This window comes from Gadus chalcogrammus, chromosome 4, assembly GCF_026213295.1.
Source record: "Gadus chalcogrammus isolate NIFS_2021 chromosome 4, NIFS_Gcha_1.0, whole genome shotgun sequence".
Taxonomy (NCBI): Eukaryota; Metazoa; Chordata; class Actinopteri; order Gadiformes; family Gadidae; genus Gadus; species Gadus chalcogrammus.
Window position 1 is genome coordinate 1,000,630 of NC_079415.1, and position 15,000 is coordinate 1,015,629.

Here is a 15,000-nt window from a genome sequence, read left to right on the forward strand (position 1 = left end):
ACCAGTGAACCCAGTGATCCCAGTGGGGGGGGCTGGCGTACCGGAGGGGGTGCTGGCTCCGTGGGCGCCCTCCACGGTGAACCCCAGCAGGCCGGACGCCGCCTCGCTGCCCCCGGTGGCGCTGGATGGAACCGCAGCCAGCAGGCCTGGGGAGAGGAGAGGAGGGTTAATAACGCTGAACACACACACACACAAGCACAGTCGCACACACACGCACACACACACACACGCACGCACCTCCACAGGCGGGCCATGTGGGGTACCCACACCGCAGGTCCTCACTAGTCAAGTTTATTTCTTTATTATTATTTATTTATGTTCAAATGTCCACCATGTCTCCAAGACCCTGGTAGTATTAACCCTGACCAGTATCATAATCAAAGACACATTCACACTAATAATACAAAAGAAAATAAAGAAATCAAATAAATATATACATGTATAGAAACAAAAGAAAGGGTTTGGCCAGTTAGACTAGAGCCGTACCTCTAGACCTAGAGTTAGTCCTCGCCCTGTTAGACCTAGAGTTAGTCCTCGCCCTGTTAGACCTAGAGTTAGTCCTCGCCCTGTTAGACCTAGAGTTAGTCCTCGCCCTGTTAGACCTAGAGTTAGTCCTTGCCCTGTTAGACCTAGAGTTAGTCCTCGCCCTGTTAGACCTAGAGTTAGTCCTCGCCCTGTAAGGCCTAGAGTTAGTCCTCGCCCTGTTAGGCCTAGAGTTAGTCCTCGCCCTGTTAGACCTAGAGTTAGACCTCGACCTAAGGCTGGTCCTCACCCTGTTAGACCTAGAGTTAGACCTAGACTAAGCCTGGTCCTCACCCAGGCCGCGGCAGCAGGTCAGCTGCTGGTAGATCTGCTTCATGCGCTCGATGTTGAGCCGGCTGGCCTCAGCGTGGTTCACCATGGGCTTTGGGTAGTGCACGCCCACAATGCACTTGGCCGCCTTCTGCACGCTCTCCGGCGCGTTCCAGGGGTCGTAGATGTACTTGGCCGGGAAGCCTTTCAGGATTGGAATGTAGCGTCTGAGAGAGGGAGGGGGTTAAGGACACGATTAGTATTCGTATCAGCCGTGGTCAGAAAGATCCAGAATCTGCGTTTTATTGTTTTTTTGTGTTTTGTTGTGAATCGATTTTGTGATATCTAACTAGCGAATAACTAATAACTAATAACTAACTAATAACTGGTTTCAAGCCTAAATCTGTTGTATGAATATATGGATGTCCGGTTGATTATTTCATTCATCAATGTGGATGTTTCTATATCTTCAACAATAAGAGGCTGCAGGAAAGTAAAAATATAGGACTGCTGTGCCTCAGTGACAGATCAGTAACATATATCGCTAACCAGGCTAAATAGGCTAACATGGCGCTAACTAGGCTAACTATGCTAACACGGCTAATTAGGCTTACGCTGCTAACAGGGCTGACGTGGCTACGGCGTCGTGCCTACCGGATGTAGTCTCCGTTGGGGTCGGTCCTCCGGCCGAAGCCCACGGGGCAGTAGCAGTGGAAGAACTGCTGGAAGAAGGAGCTGCAGGAGAGCCACATCCAGCTGCCCGCGTTCACGCTCCAGTCAGCGTCCAGCAGCAGCTCCTCGAACACCTGGGGACGCGACCGCACCCCCCGTGTTAGCATGTAGCGCTGAAACAACCCCCCCTGTTAGAATGCTGAAACACCCCCCCCCTGTTAGCATGTAGCGCTGAAACACCCCCCCTTATTAGCACGCTGAAACACCCCCCGTGTTAGCATGAAGCGCTGAACCCCCCCCCCCCATTAGCACGCTGAAACACCCCCCCGTGTTAGCATGTAGCGCCTAAATAACCCCCCCCGTTAGCATGTAGCGCTGAAACCCCCTCACTGTTAGCAGGAGGTGCTGAACCCCCCCCCCCCCTGTTGTGCTGAAACAACCCCCCCCTGTTAGCGTGGGGTGCTGAACCCCCCCCCCCCCCCCCCCCCTGTTAGCATGGGGCAGGAAAGGCCCATATAAGGACATAAGAATTGCCACTGAGTTTTTAAAATCTCGTTTAAGTCCCCGCGGCGGCGCTACCTCCGGCCCTCTCAGCCTTCCCCCCCCCCCCCCCCCCCTCACCTTCATGCCCTCCTCCCAGCTGACCCAGAGGTCTCCGCGGGTCAGGAAGCAGGCCACGGCGTGGCGCGCCAGGTGGTGGATCCAGCCCTCCTGCCTCAGCTGGGTCATGATGGCGTCGATCCAGGGGAACCCCGTCTGGCCCTCGGCCCACTTGGCCAGCGCCTCGGCGTTGCGGTCCCACGGGATCTGCATGCAGATCGGGTTGCCCTCCATCTTGTCGAAGGACGGGTTGTTGGTGGCGGCCGTGTAGAAGAACTCCCGCCACAGCAGCTGGCCATACAACGACAGCGGGGGGGAGCTGTTCTTCTTCACCTGGTGGGGGAGGAGGAGGGGGGGGGAGGAGGGGGAGGAGGAGGAGGGGGAGGAGGAGGGGAGGGGAGGGGGAGGAGGAGGAGGAGGAGGGGGAGGGGGAGGAGGAGGGGGGGGAGAAGAGGGAGGAGGAGGAGGAGGAGGAGGAGGAGGAGGAGGAGGAGGAGGAGGAGGAGGGGGAGGGTGAGGAGGAGGAGGAGGAGGAGGAGGAGGAGGAGGAGGAGGAGGAGGGGGAGGAGGAGGGGGAGGGGGAGGAGGAGGAGGAGGGGGAGGGGGAGGAGGAGGAGGAGGGGGAGAAGGAGGAGGAGGAGGAGGGGGAGGGGGAGGAGGAGGAGGAGGGGGAGGGGGAGGAGGAGGAGGAGGAGGAGGAGGAGGGGGAGAAGGAGGAGGAGGAGGAGGGGGAGGGGGAGGAGGAGGAGGAGGAGGAGGGGGAGGGGGAGGACACCTCACTCAGCAACTTTTATCATAAATAATGTGAATATCTTGATTCTAGTTTTCGGTTCTTCCGTGCAAACAAATAAGGTCAAACCATTTCTAATGAAAGGTGTCCCCAAGTGCGTCAACCACATGGTCGTCGTGACTCATCGTCGTGACTCGTCGTCGTGACAACCTTACCTTGTGGTAGAGGTCGGTGAGCTTGAAGTAGAAGAGGCGGCAGGAGAGGCAGCCGAAGCGCAGGTAGGGGCTGAGGCCCGTCGGGCTGGCCAGCAGCGAGTTGGCGTTCATCCGCGGGCGCTCAAAGTTAGCCACCCACGCCTGGCCGAGCAGGAGAGACACAACGGAGACGTAAGATACCAGCGGACGGGATGTTACCGCAATGTAAAGACGGGATGTTACCGTAATGTAAAGACGGGATGTTACCGCAATGTAAAGACGGGATGTTACCGTAATGTAAAGACGGGATGTTACCGTAATGTAAAGACGGGATGTTACCGTAATGTAAAGACGGGATGGTAACGTAATGTAAAGACGGGATGGTAACGTAATGTAAAGCCTGGATGTTACCATAATGTAAAGACGGGATGTTAACATAATGTAAAGACGGGAAGTTAACATAATGTAAAGCCTGGATGTTAACATAATGTAAAGACGGGATGTTAACATAATGTAAAGCCTGGATGTTAACATAATGTAAAGACGGGATGGTAACATAATGTAAAGACGGGATGTTAACATAATGTAAAGCCTGGATGTTAACATAATGTAAAGACGGGAAGTTAACATAATGTAAAGCCTGGATGTTAACATAATGTAAAGCCTGGATGTTAACATAATGTAAAGACGGGATGTTAACATAATGTAAAGCCTGGATGTTAACATAATGTAAAGACGGGATGTTAACATAATGTAAAGACGGGAAGTTAACATAATGTAAAGCCTGGATGTTAACATAATGTAAAGACGGGATGTTAACATAATGTAAAGACGGGATGTTAACATAATGTAAAGCATGGATGTTACCATAATGTAAAGACGGGATGTTAACATAATGTAAAGACGGGAAGTTAACATAATGTAAAGCCTGGATGTTAACATAATGTAAAGCCTGGATGTTAACATAATGTAAAGACGGGATGTTAACATAATGTAAAGACGGGATGTTAACATAATGTAAAGCCTGGATGTTAACATAATGTAAAGACGGGATGTTAACATAATGTAAAGCCTGGATGTTAACATAATGGGTTTTCATGGCTTCCGCTTCTTGGCATGGTTTCTATAATAACCTGATGGCTTCCAGTCTAGTGTACCACAGCATAATTTGAATGTATTTTTATTTACTTATTTAATTTAAAATGAAGAGATGCTACCATGTTCTTTTTATTACAGGTGATCCCCCTTGGACCCTCGTGGATGGTCTGTGTTCCACTCCAGTGTTTAAGTGCTCCGTTCCTCAGAGGCTGAGGAGAGGGCCCAGAAGGAAGCGAGCCCAACGGGAATCTGAGGGCTGCAGTAGAACCAGGGGGTCTCACCTTCCTCTCCAGGTGCCGCTCCAGCCGGGTCAGAGCCTCCGTCTCCCCCCCGGGCCACACCGCAGACAGAAGCCCCTCCGTGTCGAACCCTGCAGCCACCATGAGCTCGTTAGCCATATTCCGGTTTGGGCAATTTGGCGGTTCTCAGCGGAGATATTTTAGCTTTTATGTTTTTATGTATGGATCAAAAAAATAATCCAGGCCAAAGAAATGTCTTCATAATTATGAGCTTTCATTAAAAATAAATCTTTATATACAGTATATAAAAACATATAAACACACACACACACACACACACACACACACACACACACACACACACACACACACACACACACACACACACACACACACACACACACTAGGATTTCACTGCAGACGTCGAGGTAAACATCTAAAGAGGTGGAGGAAGGGGTTGGGCTATAGATCTAGACAAATGGAGGCGTGGAGGTAGAGGGTGGATGTGGCTAAACATCTCTACAGGTGGAGGTAGGGTATAGTTCTACACAGGTGGAGCTAGATGGAGGAGGGTGGAGGCGAGCCGTGCGTCGACACCCACCGAGCTCCTCCAGGGAGGGGACGCCGAACTTGTCGTCGTGGTCGTCCGCCAGCGGCGTGCTGCACTTCCAGGTAGAGCTGATGGCGTCGGCCGGGAGCTCCACCGGCGCCATGCGGCTGATCAGAGTCTGGAAGCGCTTGTAGGTGAGGGGGGACTGACCGCCGTTCAGCTCTATGATCCTGAGGAGGAGGAAGGGAGGAGGAGGGGGAGAGGAGGGGGAGGAGGAGGAGGAGGAGGAGGAGGAGGAGGAGGAGGAGGGGGAGGAGGAGGAGGAGGAGGAGAGGGAGGAGGAGGAGGAGGAGGAGGAGGGGGAGGAGGAGGAGGAGGAGAGGATGAGGAGGAGGAGGAGGAGGAGAGGGAGGAGGAGGAGGAGGAGGAGAGGATGAGGAGGAGGAGGAGGAGGAGGAGGAGGAGGAGGAGGAGGAGGAGGAGGAGGAGGAGGAGGAGAGGGAGGAGGAGGAGGAGGAGGAGGAGAGGGAGGAGGAGGAGGAGGAGAGGGAGGAGGAGGAGGAGGAGGAGGAGAAACGTAATGCGTTAGGGACATAGGTCAGGGTTCGAGGTAGTTTCCGTTCTATTCATGTGTTTTCTTTTTTCTTTTAATGTTCGTTAAATATATTTCAATATTAAAAATTAAAAAATAAATATTTTTAACTTATAAGACTATGAGGAACATTTCTTTCAAATAAAGCAGTAAAATAAACCTATCTTTTTTAATGATTTAATAAACGATAATAAAAGTACATTATCACAGTCCTAATACAACAGCTTAAACAGATCTGTTGGGCGATATATGGAGGAGGAAGACGAAGAGGGGGGAGACGAAGAGGGGGGAGACAGCGCAGGGGGAGGGGGGCGGGGGAGGCAGCTGGGGGTGGGAGGCGTACCTGTCGAGGTCGTAGAGCGTGTGCGAGATGCGCGCCGTCACCTCCACCCCCGCCGCGGAGGCCAGCTTCTTGATGGCCGCGTCGCGCTCCGTCCCGAAGGGCTCCGAGTCGTACTCGTACGACAGCCGGCGGATCTCCCACTCCTGGGGAGAGCCAATGGGGAACCAGAACCGGGGTCAGGAGGTGGAGGGGGCGGGGCTTAGCGTAACAACCCCCAGCGACCTGCACGTCACTCACACCCCGGGACGTAACACCGCGACCTCAACGACAGGCGGTATGTTTACACGCCCGTTAACGCGACTGTCAATCGAACAATCTAGGGTGTTAATCCGACGAGAAACCCGATTCTGTCTGATTTTGGTCAGACTAAGGTGTATACACGCATCTTACAAACCCAATCAGAGTAGGATTAATCGGAGAGATTATAAACCAAAGGCAGGCTCACCTTGAAGAGCCGGGGGAAGACATCTGTGGGCTGGCCCCTGATCACAAACAGCCTGGAGTTGAGCTTACGCAGGCTGGCGTCCAGGTCCTGCAGACTCTGCAGAAGGAACCTGGAACACACAGCGGACATTTCTCTTTACAACTGCAACCACAGCATTCAGTTATCAGCACGTAATATGAAATCATCCGTACGTTTGTGAAAAAGAGTACACCAATGGATAAAAGTGTGCTTTGCCTTGTGTTCGACAGGACACCACACTCTAAACAGATCGATGAGATCCTCGATGAGATGACCTCCTCACTTCCAAGAAACCCCGAAGTTTTCCCTGTAAAAGCATTTATGTAACTGCCCTATCAGAAGTAGTTTCAGGTCGGGATGGGCAACGATTGTCGAATAGTCGGAGTCACGTAGATAATCGAATAATGAACGTGACTATCGTTGTTTATTACACGGCTCTTCTCAATGCTGTTGAACGCTCCGTTCACTTGCATGGGCCTTCACAACTTCCGGAGGCCAATAATTTTTTGAGAATTCACTGTTGCTAAGCAAATAATGACCGCTGTCAAGGAAAGTGACGTTTTTTTGCCAGAACTGCACATCCCTAGTTTCAGGAATCATGAGCTAAACCACCATACAGGTCATAATGTGTGTATGCTTGTATAAAAAGAAAGAGCAGAAGGTTGTTGCATATATAGCAGCTGTCAGATCCACCACTTGAGGACACTCAGCTTGTTATAAAATCATTACGCAGCGTTATCTTATGTAAGCTGAGCGGGAAAGCAAAGGGGTCACCTATAGTTCAATAAGCAGCAGTAGCATCAGTAGCATCAGTAGCAGCAGTGGCCTGTTGCTGCGTGGTACCGCCACTAGGGGGCAGCGGAGAACAAGAAATCCTGGCACAATATTCTCCCAGTTTAAGGAGAAGAGCTGATTGTTTCGCAATCTCGTAATCGCTGACTGAACCCTCACATAACTTTCAAGTGAAAGCCGACACATCCGACAGCATTGCTTTATACAACATTTTCATCAGGGAAATGTAACCATAGCAACAAGTGAACGTTGGACCGCTCAAACCGAAATGGCAAACATCGCAGGGTCCGTTACGCCGTGAATGACGCAATAAGAGGCCAGCTGCTTTGGGATCTGACAGACAGAGAGCCACAACCTGTTTGAAGCGCGATGCTAATGACGCTAGTAATACCTGATAGCAGAGCCAAGACTATGACCTGAATGCTATCTCAGACACACACACACACACACACACACACACACACACACACACACACACACACACACACACACACACACACACACACACACACACACACACACACACACACACAGATTACCCTGCCTGCCCTGCTAAAGGGAACCTTGGCAGACCGCCACTAAATGTTCTGAACGCTGCAGAAAGCACACTGAGTGCTAGGCTACGGGCCCACGGCCGCGGAGGAACAGCTAAACTTAATGTTCCCGGGTGTCTGGTGTCGTTAGCCTCATACTAGCTCCCCCTAGCCCTGTTCCAAAAGACGTTACCGCGAAGCTTTCACTTTTCAGGTCGGCCTTCATGCAGTTTGGGTTGAATTTATTCTGTTTTTTTGTCACCTTCTTTGTCGAACTTTAGAGATACACTTTGTTGGGCTCAGACTTTATATTTTCACTTCATCATCCAACTTTATATTTTCCCCACTGAAAGCATTAAATGATTACCCTGTTTATAGATTTCTTTGGCAAACCATTTTATTACATCGATAAAGTAATGGACAGACTGGCCAAGGCTGCATTATCAAGTTTGTTCTTGAAAGTGAGAACATAAGTTTGTACATCACATGCCACCTGTATTTGAGTCCAGGTCCTCTCTCTTCAACTCGTTTTGGCATCCACACTGAATCCATAAAAAGAGGATACATCACACACACACACACACACACACACACACACACACACACACACACACACACACACACACACACACCCCTTCATTCCCATTTAAGCAGTGTGAATACTACTGTACTCATCACTCAGTAAGGTGCTACAGAAAGGTGCGACCAGATCTGACTATCACACATCGACTCAGACGTGCTTCACAGAACAACACAGGTGCAATCTTGATGGAAACGAAAGTCTTTCGACCACATCCTTCCATATGCAAGCGCATTTGTGTGTTTCTATTTGTAACGGAACTGAATACGAGTACATATACACACAGACCGACACAGACTCCCTGTCCGAGTCCCTACAGCCGGCACATCTCTTGACCCAGAAGGCCGGTACACTTCACACACACGTAAGCAACTTGCAATATTATTTTTTCGGTTGCTATGGAAACCCATCAGGGTTCTTAGGAGGGGGCCTTCTGTGCCCGCAGTGGTTTTTCTCATATATCATATATATCTCCAGTGTATATACAACCACCACGGTTTGACTCAGTGTTCACAGCTGGAGGCGAGGTGAGAGTGATTTGAGGGCTTAAAGGAGAACTTGAGGATCCTCTCCTCAAACCGGAACCTATATTCCGGGCGGTTTGGGTTGAAGGGACTTATGCTTCAACGGTTTTTGACCAGGTTTCAGTGCACTCGTAATCTACAAACACAGGCTGAAATGTTACTGTAATTGTAACTGAATTTATGGCTGACAGATTCTGAATATTTTCTAACATCATGCAAGGGATCCCTACGGTGAAAGACGCCTTTTAGTTTTCACCTCATCCCAGTCTGTTTGAATGATTGTCTCACATAGGCCTATTTGTAGTGGCTGAGAGAGTTGTTGTTCCAGGTATACAAATACTCATCATTCAATGATGATTTTATCTTAACAATCACAGCTTAATCCGGGATGTCTAGAAATAAGATGTCACTAAAACCCCTGATTGTTGCTTAGGTTTGCAACCTAAAGAAGAAAAAACTACTCTATAAATGCAGAATACGATTTGTTCTTTCGATTTTTTATTATTTATTCAGTTACTTATTATTTATTTATTAACTGTGACTTGAGGGAGGTGAAATTTTGGCAAAATTGAGGTCCATCACTGCGTTAGTATTCATCACCTGAGTACGAGTGGCAAAAAAACACACGCAAGGCATTAAACGATGCATTACCCATCCTAAGAAAACAACCTATCGCTAATTCATGAATGCATATCTAAAAATAATAGTTAACGTAACTACTAGACACATACAAATGTGTATTACGTATGCAAAGCTAAAGGCTGGTTAAAGACAGTGTTGGTGGTTCACCGACTGCGGAGAACAGAGGAGAATCCTCAAAAAACATGAGAAGTGGGTCGCGGATGACGTCCGTGTGGTGAATGTACCAAACACAAATAGACATATTGAGTCATCCTGCTTAAGTGCAGCCCTTTTTTTTATAACCGGCAAAACCTTCAAATGTAAAATCGATGACCGCACATCCAGCAGCGGCCTGATGCAGAGCGTCTCTCAGCGGACCCCGCTGCTGCGACCATTCATAACAGAGACTTCTGTTACGCATTGTTGTTAACAGAGGGCCGCCAGGAGGGTCAACCTGGGACTCTTCTTATCGTGGAAGAAGAAGAAGAAGTGGGTCAAAACAAAGCCCTGGCGAGGGACGCCTCTCGGCACACAGTGACCCACTTGAACCGTCGATTCGATGCGATTGTTGTAAGTCATCCGGATTCGACCACTCTGCATTTTTTACTTTTAATCTAAAAACTCAACTAAAATGTCATCGATCCAACATGTCCGAAACTTGACCACTCCGGTGGTGTGCGTCATGTCTTGTTGCGCAGTTGGTAACACAACGAAAGAGTTATATGATATCGAATAACAACTAGGCCTATACAACCTACACACACGTTAGTACTTCACCGACATGTGCAATGTTGGGATTTAACCAAACCCCTGTTTCTACAGATGGGGCTCGGCACTCAGACAGGAGGATGACGGCGACTCAAACGTCAACTAGAAAGCCGCTTGTTTATCTCCATCACGTGACGCGTCCAAGCTCAAGATGTATAGCTCCGTGACCATTACGCCCACCCCTCCCTCGCTCACTCTGTTATGCATCCACTGTCGTCGTCGTCGTCGCCCCCCCCCACCCCCCCCATGCAGTCATTCATACTTACGTCACTTTTTGGATAACATTAACCTTAATGACATGTTGGATGCCTGAATTAACTTTAAACCTATAAACCAGCTGCGTCTATACTCGCATATGGCATTCGGCCTCCAACGCGATGACGGCGGGTGTGATGCGTCTGTTGGTCTCACCTCCACCTGCTGATCCCCACGTTGGAGGAGCCCGCGAACCAGGGGTCGAGGATGTAGACGCAGCGCACCGTGTCCGCTCCCTGGATGCAGTCCTCGAGCGCCGGGTTGTCGTGGAGCCGCAAGCCCTTCCTAAACCAGTGGATGGTGTTCACAACCATCACTCAACCGGGCGAGTGCTTTACGATAAAGACTCTATATTCAAAAAATAAATAAAGGTCTGCTCGGGTTTGTGGATCGATCTTCTTTGCTTCGGTCAACGAAGAGAAAAAATGCGTAAAATCAAGGCCACAGCGTAACCCGGGGATGGTCTTGCTTGATCAACAGAAACAGGCCGATTTTGAACCTTGTTCTAATAAAAGCTTGTCCATCATGTCATAGAATACAGAAACTGGTGAATTCTGAACCATTGAACCAAGAGTCTGCGCTCTACGGCGATGCGAACAGGTACTCGACCAGCGTTAGGACCGTGTGTGGCGGTCCCCAGCCTTCTCTTGTATAACTTGTTTTTTCTAAATTGTGGAGAAAAAGCGTACCAATGCTCTGTGACACGTTTGTCAATGTCCTATAAACTTGCAATAACTAGCGCCGCGGCTACACGCAAAATAGAAGAAATCTGACACGACACGTCCACGCAATTAAATAATTAACTGTATCGCGCCGTGGGAAGACTGTCAACTCCTCGAAGTGAAAGCCCTTCAATACAATTGACCGGAGAATGTTTTTTACAGTCTACCGATAAAAAACTGAGCAGATACTCAGCAGTCGATGAGTCTTACTGAGTCGTACACCAAGGCAGCGCTGATGCTCGGGTACATATCTCAGATTTGGGGGAGAGGAGACACGCACCGACTATGCAACGGAACCTCGACTCGCCTACATCCGTCATGACTCCGCCCATAGCATGACGCTCATGACTTCGAGCTTCGCTATTGGTCGAAACCGCAGACGTCGGTACCGAGTTGTCACGTTTCTGCAATGCTCCCCGCCACATTCCGACTTTATTCAATAATATTCACACTAAATATTTGATATAAAGTGATATTAATGACATGAACACCTTTTTCATTGATTAATATCTATATTTCGTTGAATATTTGGAGTGATTTTTAGATATTTATTATGTTTGTAGTTGACGCCCCACTACTTGCCCCGCCCACTAATCTGTAAACACCTTGAAAATACCCGGATGATCACATGAACCACGGCATGATCGCGGCGACCATGTGCCATGCAACTGCAATGTTGTTCTCATGTGCGTGTGTGCGCGCGCGCGTTTGTCTAAGTCAGAAACCTTGATTTTTTTCTGTGTATGGTTTATGTAATGTTATTGTAATGTAATGTATACATTCATAGGTATAATGTATAAGGTTTATAATAGCCTAATATATGATTTGTTTGTTTTTCTTTGGATGGGCCAATGAGGCACGTTATTTTATTAAGAACGCAGATGTTAATAGTGATCGTTTTAATATATAGGCATGCATATCGGGTCATCATTTAGTTTAACAGTGCATAAATGATGTAGCCTATTTGGTGTTTCTATCATGAAACTTTCACTCCATGTGTATTTACAGGAGGCGTAAATGTGTCACAAAAATCTTATATAAACGGGCACCTATAGGCTATTATGCAACGAAAAGCTGTTGATTCTTGAGTGCGTGTGTGTTTCGTCTGTTGGCCAAACGGTGGCGGTATAGCATCACGGAATCCTTAACCTGTTAATCTTGACGTAGGCCAATGATTTCTGGGAAATCAATAAAATAAAATACACTTTTGAACAACATTTACGATTTTTTTCACTACTGATCCGTATTAAAACCCCCTACAAGGTCTTTGTACGATATTACGCTACATGATGAGCGAAATGTCGGCATATTGTATTGTATGCTAAAGCGTAATGGAATGCTGAAATATTCCCAGGCAGCATCACCAGTTAGCATCACCAGTTAGCATCACCAATCTTATACGGTCTAACTTTGTATTAATTATTATTTATAAGTTGCTGTTACCAAGCAACTAAGATTATGTCTTTGCAGTAGTAATTAATGAGAGAAATGATTAGGCTAATGCAACATATAAGCACAAGTCATCTGAGTTTGCGTGTAAGCATGCATATGTGTGTGTGTGTGTGTGTGTGTGTGTGTGTGTGTGTGTGTGTGTGTGTGTGTGTGTGTGTGTGTGTGTGTGTGTGTGTGTGTGTGTGTGTGTGTGTGTGTGCATCATGATCAAAAAAGACGTAGGCTTTAACGCCTTATTTGTTTTCCTTTGCTTTTGTTTGTTTGTATCGGCATTCTGCTTCGACAAATTGGGGCCATCATTCTGTTTCCACACATTTCTACCGGGATGATAAATCAACGTAAAGAAATAGCGAGGGGCCCAAAACAGTGTGTGTAAGTGTATGTGCTTGTGTGTGTGTGTGTGTGTGTGTGTGTGTGTGTGTGTGTGTGTGTGTGTGTGTGTGTGTGTGTGTGTGTGTGTGTGTGTGTGTGTGTGTGTGTGTGCGTGCGTGTGCGTGTGCGTGTGTGTTTGTGTGTTTGAGGGTGGGGGAGGGGGGGGGGGGGGGGACAGATGGTTCAGCTCGTGCGCGAGGAGGAGATGCCCCAGCAGCATGATGAATAATTCCGCCACAACCAACTGTTAATCTCCGCCTGGCCTCGGAATCCAGCCTCGTCACGCACTCCGTCTCTCCTCACCCGTGTCTTCAGGGTTTAAAGGAAAGATAACACACAAACCGCTGGACTATAATATTTCTATCTATTTTGAAGGACAATGCTGGAAATAAGGCTTTTACTTTTGCATGTCATCATTTGGAATACTGTTTTAGCGTCTTGATCCAGAAATAAATCAAATCAAATAAAGATCTAGACATTTATTATCTGCTCCGCCATGAAGGTCGCTTCTCTCTTCATTTGACCGGGTTTGGCCCCGGATCATTCGGCTGGTTCCGCCTTCTCCCCGCAGCACGGAGGCCCCGGGGCCTGAAACAAAACGGAACCACACCTGAAACTGATTCAAATGGGAACGAGGTGTGGTTTGTGAATCCTGATCCATCGGATCAAGATCTATTGACATTTCCTACCTGCAATTAAATTAGTCTGGAGGCCGTGCGCGGGCGCGCACGCGCATTTGTGTCCGTGTGCCTGTGTGTGCTTCTGTTTGCGCGCGCGCATGTGTGACTCCGGCTTTCCGATTTTAAAAGGTACAATATGCTGTAATTCCATAAACTGAAGGTTCGGCCATACGTCCAGACCCCCGTGTTTGGGACCAACAGGTGGTCCTCATGCAGAGTGTACATTCCGTTGGTAGTAGCCGAAGTAGTTTTTTTAACCCATGTCGTTGCGGACGGGCAGCAGCCTGTATGATGACGGCCCCACCTCTCGCGGAGACTCCCATGCGGGGCGCGCGCTTCTGTACAACGCGCGTGATGCAGTAGGATAACGAGAAGGGGGGTTGAGCGCTCGGGTGACGCGCAATAAGTTGTGGGCACAAGAAGCACTACGCATCCCAGTCCAGTCACAGGAGCGGCTCCCGTCCACGTCGGTCGCTCATCCAACCATCGCGATCATTTACCTGGGGAAATACCGCACGCGCGTTCGCGACCCGACCCGACCCGCGGCTGGAATAACGCGTTTTAAACGACTTTGTGGCGTTTAAAAAGAAAAAGGCATACCTTTACAGTATGCGGTGCAGTGATTATGGCCGGCAAGGGTAAGACGGTCGTGCGGACGCTGGAGGATTTGACGCTGGACTCGGGTTATGGTGGCGCCGCGGACTCGGTCCGCTCTTCCAGCGTGTCGCTCTGTTGCTCCGACACCCACCAGTCCTACTCGCATGGCGGCAACTGCTGGCATCTGACGGAATCCATGCACAGCAGACAGAACAGCCTGGACACGGTCAACACCGTCCTGGCGGAGGACACGGATGTCTCGGAGTGGTCCGGTCTGTGCGCCAAGCTCCCCGAGCTCGAGGACGTGCCATGGAGCCTCGGAGAGGTGGAGGGCGCACTCAGGAAGCACGAGGACCCGGCGATGGGCGTCCCTTCCCGGGAGGTGCTGGCCAAGCTGTCGGTGCTCATCAGCCGCGCTCTGGTGAGGGTGGCGCGCGAGGCGCAGCGGCTCAGCCTGCGCTACGCCAAGTGCACCAAGCACGAGGTGCAGAGCGCGGTGCGAGCGGTGCTCTCGTGGACTATCTCCGTTAACTGCGTGGCGGCCGCGCTGAGCGCGCTCTCCCTGTACAACATGAGCACCGCTGCGGACAAGTTCAGCCGCGGCAAGTCGACGCGCTGCGGCCTGGCGTTCTCCGTGGGAAAGTTCTTCCGATGGATGGTGGAGAGCCGTGTGGCGCTGAGGGTCCACGAACACGCGGCCATCTACCTTGCCGCGTGCACGGAGATCCTGTTCAGGGAGGTGTTTGCGCGCGTGCAGCGCAGCTCGCTCCTGGAGAGGGACAACGGCGTGCCCAAACTCACGCTGGAGTCGCTGGAGCATGCAATCAACAA

The 15,000-nt window shown here is 49.6% G+C and overlaps 2 protein-coding genes across 2 annotated transcripts in view; one reads left to right on the forward strand and one right to left on the reverse strand.

Annotated features, from left to right (window-relative positions):
* LOC130381173 (cryptochrome-1-like) overlaps positions 1 to 11,385 on the reverse strand; it is a 15,278-nt gene extending 3,893 nt beyond the window's left edge. The window contains exons 1-10 of the mRNA XM_056588637.1: positions 10,503 to 11,385; positions 6,256 to 6,364; positions 5,811 to 5,953; positions 4,927 to 5,105; positions 4,368 to 4,456; positions 3,010 to 3,150; positions 2,086 to 2,397; positions 1,447 to 1,598; positions 817 to 1,019; positions 42 to 146 (exon numbers count right to left, since the gene is read on the reverse strand). Of these exons, the coding sequence (XP_056444612.1) occupies positions 42 to 146; positions 817 to 1,019; positions 1,447 to 1,598; positions 2,086 to 2,397; positions 3,010 to 3,150; positions 4,368 to 4,456; positions 4,927 to 5,105; positions 5,811 to 5,953; positions 6,256 to 6,364; positions 10,503 to 10,660 (1,591 nt within the window). The 5' untranslated portion in view covers positions 10,661 to 11,385. The remainder of the gene's footprint in view (positions 1 to 41; positions 147 to 816; positions 1,020 to 1,446; positions 1,599 to 2,085; positions 2,398 to 3,009; positions 3,151 to 4,367; positions 4,457 to 4,926; positions 5,106 to 5,810; positions 5,954 to 6,255; positions 6,365 to 10,502) is intronic.
* A 2,812-nt stretch (positions 11,386 to 14,197) lies between these two features.
* Positions 14,198 to 15,000, forward strand: part of LOC130380399 (ankyrin repeat and BTB/POZ domain-containing protein 3-A) — a 49,704-nt gene continuing 48,901 nt past the window's right edge. Inside the window, exon 1 of the mRNA XM_056587590.1 lies at positions 14,198 to 15,000. This exon is cut by the window's right edge and continues 12 nt beyond it. Coding sequence (XP_056443565.1) covers positions 14,198 to 15,000 — 803 coding nt within the window.